The sequence below is a fragment of the Enhydra lutris genome, unplaced genomic scaffold (genome assembly GCF_002288905.1).
Source record: "Enhydra lutris kenyoni isolate GAN:26980312 unplaced genomic scaffold, ASM228890v2 scaffoldscaffold81, whole genome shotgun sequence".
In the NCBI taxonomy this organism is placed as follows: Eukaryota; Metazoa; Chordata; class Mammalia; order Carnivora; family Mustelidae; genus Enhydra; species Enhydra lutris.
In genome coordinates, this window is record NW_019154165.1 from 2303780 (window position 1) to 2312650 (window position 8871).

The 8871-nt window shown below is 42.9% G+C and overlaps 1 protein-coding gene across 1 annotated transcript; it reads right to left on the reverse strand.

Annotated features, from left to right (window-relative positions):
• Positions 1-526: 526 nt before the first annotated feature.
• On the reverse strand, positions 527-1402 carry LOC111161045 (OTU deubiquitinase 6A). The gene has a single exon (XM_022524505.1). The coding sequence runs from the start codon at positions 1400-1402 to the stop codon at positions 527-529; it is 876 nt and encodes a 291-aa protein (XP_022380213.1).
• Positions 1403-8871: the final 7469 nt, after the last annotated feature.

The following is an 8871-nucleotide window of genomic DNA, read 5'->3' on the forward strand; positions in this document are numbered from 1 at the left end:
ACTCCAAATTTATCTAAAATCCAATGTATTTATAGGGACAATCTGAAGATTCTGAGCAAAACTAATTTCTCCCCAGTTAAGAATGCATCAAACCCAGTTTCCATTTTGATCTCAAAGGCATGTGCGGCGCGACCAATTCTCATCATTGAGGGAGGCAAAGGCCCTTCAGGGCAAGACGCGGTGAAAATTTGGCCAACTTCCTCTCCTCAGATAGTACAGTGCAGATCTTTCCCTGGTCCTGAATGTTCCCCGCGCCCGCCGCCAGCCCCCAAAGCAATGAATGAGTGAGAGAACGGGATAGAACCGCCAGGTAGGAGAGCGCGGGCGTGCGGGGCGGGGAGGCGTGGACAGAGAAGCGTTGGGGTTGGGGGGTACGACTTTCAAGTAAAACAAAACAAGAAAAAAACCGAGAAAACCGAAGGGGGTAAAAACACAACACGGAGCCTACTGAGGAGGCGCAGCGGCGGCTTCGGCTCCAGCGGCTGCGGCGGCAGCCGCAGCAATGGCGACGACGACAGCGGCCGGCCTAGAAGAGTCGCGGGGCCGCGCCCCCGACGGCGCCGGCCTCGAGCGGCCTCACCGAGTTGTAGTGCTCGCCGAGGTTGCAAGCGTAGCGCAGGTAGACGAGGGTGAGCGGCTTCCGGGTGTACTCCCCGCCGATGACGACAGCGGGCGAATCGGCCTGGATCACCTCGATGGGCGTCTGCAGGACGTGCGACAGGGCCCTCAGCTCGAGCTGGCCTCCCCACGAGGGGCTGCGCACGATGTCGTCGCAGTAGCTCAAGAAGTCTTCGCGGCTGTAGGCGTTGCCGGTGTCTGGGTCGCTGAAGAAGGGCAGGAAGTCGTCCACGTGCTTGCGCATGTAATCGGCGGTGCGTTTCCGGAGGCTCTCTACCGTCACCGAGAACACCAGCTGGTCTTGGATGGCGCGATACATGCAGTGGCCATCGGCCGGGATATCCTTCAGCTCCAGATTCTTGGATCCTAGGATGGCGGCGAGCTTCTCCTCCTCATCTCGGCGGAAGCTAGCCAGGTGCTCCATCTCGGCCTCGGTGATCCTCTCCTGGCGCTCTCTCTCAAGCGCCGCCCTTCTTTCGCGCCTTCTCTGTGCCCGGGACTGCCGGGGAGGCTGGTTCTCAAGATCCATCTTGGCGAGATCTTCCGTGACGGAGTCGAGGTTGCCGTTATCAGGAAAGCTCTCTTGGAACTTCTCCAGCTCCTGCTGGTGCTTCTGCTCCATCTCGGCCTCAAGGCGGGCCACGTCTAGGAGCAACTGCTTTCTTCTCTTTTTGTCGCTCTTGGGGACCGAGTTCTTCATGCCCTGGATTCGGGCCTGCAGCTCCTTTTTCTCGCGGTGGTGGCGTCGTATTATCCGCTGTTGCTCACTCTGAGAATCTTCCATGATGTTTACCGGCAGGTGAGGATCGAAGATGGGTGGCAGCTGAAGTACGGGCTATGGTTCTAACAACACAAACCCCGGAACACGCCGCGAGTCCTCGGCCTCCCTTCGCCGCCGCTGCACTTGATTCACGTCACCAGGTGGTCGCTCTCACCCTATTCAATGGCCCTCTGCCATTGGCCACTGGCTTTAGTGGCTACGCCCCCTCGAAAGCTCCTGGCACTAGGATTGGCTGCTGGGAGACCCTAAATACACCCCCATTAGACCCCGTAGCAACGGTTGCTTCCGGTTTTAGCCAGGTTTGAATCCTGCGCATAGAACCTGGACTTTGAATATTATGGGTAGCAATCAGTCTTGGAGAACCGTTCGTGGACTCAGTCCCTACCTCATTTCCAAATCTGAGCACAATACAGACGCTGGTCATGCCTGAGAATCACATAACAAATACTCTACCACCAGCTACGTGTGCTCTAACGGTGGACTTCCTTTTGCTCCTAGCGTTCAGGATGCAATGAGCCTTTCTTATTTTTCAGGTACCCAGACTGGTGAACCTTTACATTTCCTACTGTTCCTGGGAACAGAGTCCTTTCAGGTTAGGTCTCACACTAACTTAAATGTGAGATCTCAGTGTAAGAAGGCAACGCCACTCTTCTTAAACTCACTCACTGCAACTAAGCAGACTCTATGGCCTTTGCTGACAGAATGCAACTACCCTAAACTCTCCTCCTCCTGAGTTTCCTGGCTTCCAAAATGGGCTTCGTAGGATGCCCGTGAAACACAACAGCTGGCATTCATTGAGCCAGTCCCTTCTGTGTATTTTGAATCTCTAAACGTTCTAAAACATAAAATATAAAATAAATACAAGCCCTAAGCTCTTCCAAATATGCTCCCATTCTGCCTCACTCTGCTCACCTGTATCTTAAATTCCCAAACAGTCCTTGAGACCCCCCCCCACCAAACACACACAGATATCTTTTTTTTAAATATTTTATTTACTTATTTATCTGATAGACGGAGATTACAAGTAGTCAGAGAGGCAGGCAGGGAGAGAGGAGGAAGCCGGCTCCCAGCTGAGCAGAGCTTGATCCCAGAACCCTGAGACCATGACTTGAGCCAAAGGCAGAGGCTTTAAACCACTGAGCGACCCAGGCACCCCCCACACACAGATATCTTATTACTAATGAGGAAAGTGGACATTTGTTCAATTTGTTGCATATCTTAAATTTAGCTCCTTTTATTTTTAAGTAGTAGTCCATGATATGGATACATTGTACTTTGTTTAGCTGCTCACCTGTTGAAGAACTCTGGGTTGTTCCCAGTTTGGAGTTATTATGAATAAACTTGCTATAAACATTCTTATATAGGTTTTCAAGTGAACAAAATTCTCCATTTCTCTGGGAAAAATGCCTAAGAGTGCAAATCCTGTGTCATATTATAAGTGTATTTTAATTTTTTGAGAAATTATTTTCCAGAGTGGCTGTACCATTGTGCAGTCCCACCAGCACTGTATGAGGAATCCAGTTCCTCTTCATCCTCACCAGCATTTGGTGTTGTCATTATTTTTTATTTTAGCGATTCTAATGCATGTGAAGTGACATCTCACTGTAGTTTTAACTTGTATTTACCTAGCGGCTAATCAGGTCCAATTTTGCATGTGTTCTCTTGCCATCTATGCCATATCCTCTTGGGTAAAATGTTTCTGTCATATGCCCATTTTACAATTACACTGTATTTTTTTACAGTTGAGTTTTAAGAGTGAGGATTTTAAGAGTTTTAAGTTTAAGTTTTAAGATTTTAAGAGTCTTTAAGTTTTAAGAGTTCTTTATATATTATAGATAATAGTTCTTTGTTGGATATGTGGTTTGCAAATATTTTCTCTCGCACCGGGACTTTGTCTTTTCCATCTTTTCAGCTGGTGTTTCTCAGAGCAAACGTTTTAAATTCTGATGGAGTGCAATTTATCAATTTTTCTTCCTCTGGGTCTTGATTTTGGTGTCAAGAACTGTTTAGCTAACTCTAGATCCTAAAGATTTTGTCATGTCTTTTACTCAAAGATTTATAGCCTTAGGTTGTAAGTTACATCTGTGATCTATTTTGTGTAAAGTTTGAAGCTTAGGTCTTAGTTTATTCTTTTGCCTGTGGTTGTTCCATTGCTCCAGCATCATTTGTTGGGAAGGCTATACTTCTTCCATTGAATTGGTTTTTCACATTTGTCAAAAACCACAAGTTTTGGTATCTTGTATTTCCATTCTCATTTGTTCAATGTATTTTTTGGATTCCCTTGAGACTCTTTGGCCCATGGGTTATTTAGGAGGGAATTATTCATTTCCAAGTGTTTGTAGATTTTCCTGTTACCTTTCTGGTTTTGATTTCAACTTTGATTCCTTTGCAGTTGGAGAACATACATATTTAAACACAATTCATTTAACTTTGTTGGGGTTTGGGGGCGCCTGACTGGCTCAGTGGGTGGAGTATGTGACTCTTGATCTTGGGGTCATGAATTCAAGCCCCATGTTGGGCATAGAGCTTACTTAAAAAATTTTTTTTCTGGGGTTTGTTCCTGGCCCAGAATATGTTTTATCTTGACATATGTTCCATGGGTACTGGAAAAGAATGACTATCCTGTTATGGTTGGATGACATGTTCTATAACTGTTCTTCAGATCACATTGGTTGATAGTATTGTTGATTTCTATATACTTCCTGACTTTCCGTCTAACTCTATTATCATTGAGAGAGGAATGTAGGAAGTCTCCAACAGTAATTGCGGCTTTTTCTATTTCTCTTTTCAGCTCTACCAGGTTTTGCTTCACATATTTTGCACCTCTGTTGCAAATTCTGCATACTTAGGATTGCTCTGTCTTTTTGATGGATTCACTCCTTTAATCATTATGTAATTCCCCTGTCTTTGGCCCTCTTCTCTGCTCTAATGTCTATTTTACTTGGTATTAATATAACCACTACTTTTTCTTTATTACTGTTTGCATGATATATATTTTTCTAGCCTTTTATTCTCAACCTCCCAATATTATTATACTTCAAGTGAGTTTTTTGCACATAGCATGTAGTTGGGTCATGCTTTTTAATCCACTCTGCCAATCTCCATCTCTCAATTGGTGTATATAGGTCAGTTACATTTAAGGTAGTTTTTTTTAAAGACTTGTTTTCTTTATTTTAGAGAGGGAGAGTGCATGTGCAGACATGCAAGTGAGCAAGGGGAGGGGCAGAGGGAGAGGGAATCTAAGCAGACTCCCTCCTTAGTGCTGAGCCCCACACGGAGCCTTGTCTCTTTACCCAGAGATCACGACCTAATCTGAAATCAAGAGTCAAAGCTTAACCGACTGAGCCACCCAGGCGCCCCACATTTAGGGTATATATTAATATGTTAGGACTTAAGTCTGCCATTTTTTTCTATTTTTTTTTTCTGTCTGCTTTCATTTCTGCTTTCTTTTTCCTGCCTTTGGGTTACTGGAACAGTTTTTAGAATTCAATTTTGATTTATCTATAATGTTTGAGTATAACTCTTTGTATAACTTTTTACTTTTTTAAGATTTTTATTTATTTATGACAGAAAGAGAGAGAGAGCAAGAGAGGGAACACAAGCACAGGGGGGCTGGAGAGAGAGAAGCAGGCTCCTGGGGCTCATTCCCAGGATGCTGGGATCATGACCTGAGCTGAAGGCAGACGCTTAATGACTGAGCCACCTAGACACCCCATATAACTTTTTAAATGGGTGCTCTGGGTACATTTGTGTGTATGTGTGTTACCAAAAATCTATGATGTGGTCATTTTACGAGTTTTAATGAAGCATAGAAATCTTATCTCCTTTTGCATTCCTTTACCCTTGCCCATTTATAATATAATTGCTTTCGATGTCCTCTGTAAATTTAGAACCACATTAATTTTCTAATTCTGGCCTCAACCTTGAAACGCTAGACAAATCAAGGGGAGAAGGAAAGTCTATTGTATTTGCCCATAGTTTTGCTTATCATGTTTTTACTTCCCAATTTTCTAAGATTTCTTCTTTTATATGTACTGTTTAGAAAACTTCAGTTAGCCATTCCCTCGCGTAGGTCTCCTTGTGAGAAATGCTCTTAGTTTTCCTTTGTCTGAGAATGTCTTGATTCCCTTTCATTCCTGAGGGATATTTTCACTGGAGATAGGGCTCTAGATTCACGATTCTTTTCTTTCAGCTTTTGAAAAATGTTGTGTCACTTTTTGTTGGCCTCCATGGTATCCGATGAGAAATTTTCTGTCTTTTGAATTGCTATTTCTTTACTGACAAACTGTTGTTTCTCTTTCTGCTTTGAAAGGTTTTTCTTTGTCTTCAGTTTTCAGATATTTGACTACGATGTATCTTGATGTGGATTTCCTCAGGTTTGTCTCATTTGGGTTTTACTCAGCTTCTCAAATCCTACATTTGTATCTCTTACCAAATTTGAAAAGTTTTCAGCCATAATTTCTTTGAATACTTGTTCAGCCACACGCTTTCTCCTCTTTAGGACAGGAACTTTAGATCCTTTGTCATTGTCCCACAGGTCCCTGATGCTCCTTTCATTTATTTATTTAGAAAGAGAGTGAGGGAGGGTAGGGGGGAATGGAAGGGGGAGAGGGAGAGAATCTTAAGTAGGCTCCACTCCCAGCACAGAGCCAACATGGGGCTTGATCTCACAACCCTGAAATCATGAACGGAGCCAAAATCAAGAGTCAAACACTTAACCAACTGAGTCACCCAGGCACCCCTAAAAACATTTTTTAATAGACTTTAGTTTTTAGGGCAGCAAAATTGAGCAGAAAGTAGACAGAGTTCCCATATAGTCCTTGCTTCCACACAGGTGCAGCTTCCTCCACTATCAACATCCTACACCAAAGTGGCACATTTGTGGTTTAATTTTTAATTTTTATTTAAAAAATTTTTTTTAAATATTTATGTATTTGAGAGAGAGAGAGAAAGGGAGGGAGAGGGAGGAGTGGAGGGAGAGAGAGAGAGAATCCTCAAGCAGATTCCCTGCTGAGTGTGGAGCCTGACGTGGGTGCTCAATCCAAGGACCCTGAGATCATGACTTGAGCCAAAATCAAGAGCCTAACCAACTGAGCAACTCAGGTGCCCCTATTTTTTTTTTCAATTTTTAATTAAAAATTTTATTGAAATATAATTGACATATTATATTGGATTCAAGTATGCAACATAGTGATTTGATATTTATATACATTACAAAATGATCACCATGATAAGTCTTGTTACCATTTGTCACAATACACAGTTTTTACAATATCACTGACTATATTCCCCATGCTATACCAGAATGGCACATTTGTTACAATCAATTAACCTACACTGACACATTATTATTACCCAAGGTTCACAGCTTACTCTATTTTTAAGTAATCTCTACCCCTGATACGGGTAGCTTAATCTCTACCCACAATATGATCAAGAGTGTCATGCACTACTGACTGAGCCAGCCAGGTGCCCCTCACAGCTTCCTTTAGAGTTTTTTCTTGGTGTTGTACATTCTATGGCTTTGGAAACAAATATATTGACATGTATCCACCATTACATTATCACACAAGATAGTTTTGCTTCCTTAAAAATTCCTCTGTGCTAGGGCAAGGGATGGTTCAGTCAGATGAACATCCAACTCCAGATTTCAGCTCAGGTCATGATCTCAGGGTCCTGAGATCAGGCTGGCGCTGGGCATGGAGCCTGCTTAAGATTCTCTCACTCTCTCTGCCCCTTTTCCTTCCCTCTAAAAAAATCCTTTGTGCTCCACCTAGTTGTTCCTCTTTCCCCTCTAACCCTTGACAAGCACTGATCCTTTTACTGTCTCTATAGTTTTGCCTTTTCCAGAATGTCATATAGTGGGAATCATACAGTAGGTAGTCTTTTCAGGCCAGCCTCTTTGACCTAGCAGTATACGTTTATAGTTCTCCATGTCTTTTCATGGCTTGATAGCTAATTTCTTTCTAGTGCTGAGTAATATTCCATTGTCTGGATGTACCATAGCTTATTTATCCATCACCTACTGAGGACATCTTGGTTGTTCCAAGTTTTGGCAATTATGAATAAAACTGCTATAACCTTTCATGAGCAGGCTTTTGTGGGTGGACCCAAGTTTTTGACTCATCTGGGTAAATGCCAAGGAGTGTGATTGCTAGATCATATGGTAAGAGTAGGTTTAGTTGTTTTTTTTTTTTAAAGATTTTATTTATTTATTTGACAGAGATCACAAGTAGGCAGAGAGGAAGGCAGAGAGAGAGAGAGTGGAGGAAGCATGCTCCCCGCTGAGCAGAGAGCCCGATGCGGGGCTCGATCCCAGGACACTGGGATCATGACCTGAGCTGAAGGCAGAGGCTTTAACCACTGAGCCACCCAGGCGCCCTGAGTAGGTTTAGTTTTATAAGAAACTGCCAAACTGGGCACCTGGGTGGTGTAGTCGGCTGAGTGTCCAACTCTTGGTTTCAGCTCAGGTCATGGTCTTGGGTTCGTGAGATCAAGCCCCACATCAGGCTCAGCACTGAGTCTGCTTGAGTTTCTCTCTCTCTTTGCCTCTTCCCTCCTCTCTCTCAAATAGATAAATAAATCTTAAAAAAAAAGAAAGAAAAGAAACTGCCAAACTGCCTCCAAAGTGATTGTACCATTTTTCATTCCCACCAGCACTGAGTGAGAGTTTTTGTTGCTCCATATCCATGCCAGTGTTTGGGTATTTGTCAGTGTTTTGGGTTTTGGCATTCCTAATAGGTGTATAGTAATATCTCATTGTTTTTTTTTTTTACAATTCCCTAATGAGATATGATGCTGAGCACCTTTTCATATGGTTACTTGCTATCTTTATATTTTCTTTGGAGTGATGTCTTTTCAAGTCTTTTGCACATTTTAAAAATTGGGTTATTTTCTTATTGTTGAGTTCTAAGATTCTTTTAGTATCTTGTTTTTTATTTTTTAAGATTTTGTTTATTTATTTGACAGAGAGGGAGAATACAAGCAGGCAGAGCAGTAGGCAGAGGGTGAGGGAGAAGCAGGCTCCCCACATAGCAGGGAGCCCAAGGCAGGGCTCGATCCCATGACCCTGGGATCATGACCCAAGCCAAAGGCAGACACCCAACTGACTGAGTCACTCAGGCACCCCACTTTTAGTATTTTGGGTAAAAGTCCTTGATCAGGTATATATTTTGCAACTATTTCCTGACAAGTTTGGCTTATCTTCTCATTCTCTTGATTCCTTCCCCGCTCTCCCCGCCCAGTCTATTTTCTCTCTATTGTTTAGATAGGGTCATTTTTATTGTTCTGTCTTCAAGGTCATTAATTTTTTCTGTATCCCTTCCATTCTGCTGTTGAGACTGTCCATTGAGCTTTTTTTGTTTGTTTGTTTTATTTTGGTTATTATACTTTAGTTCTTAAATTTCCATGAGGTTTTTCTTTATATCCTCTATTTCTATGGCAACACTTTCTATCTCTTTGTTTTTCTCTAA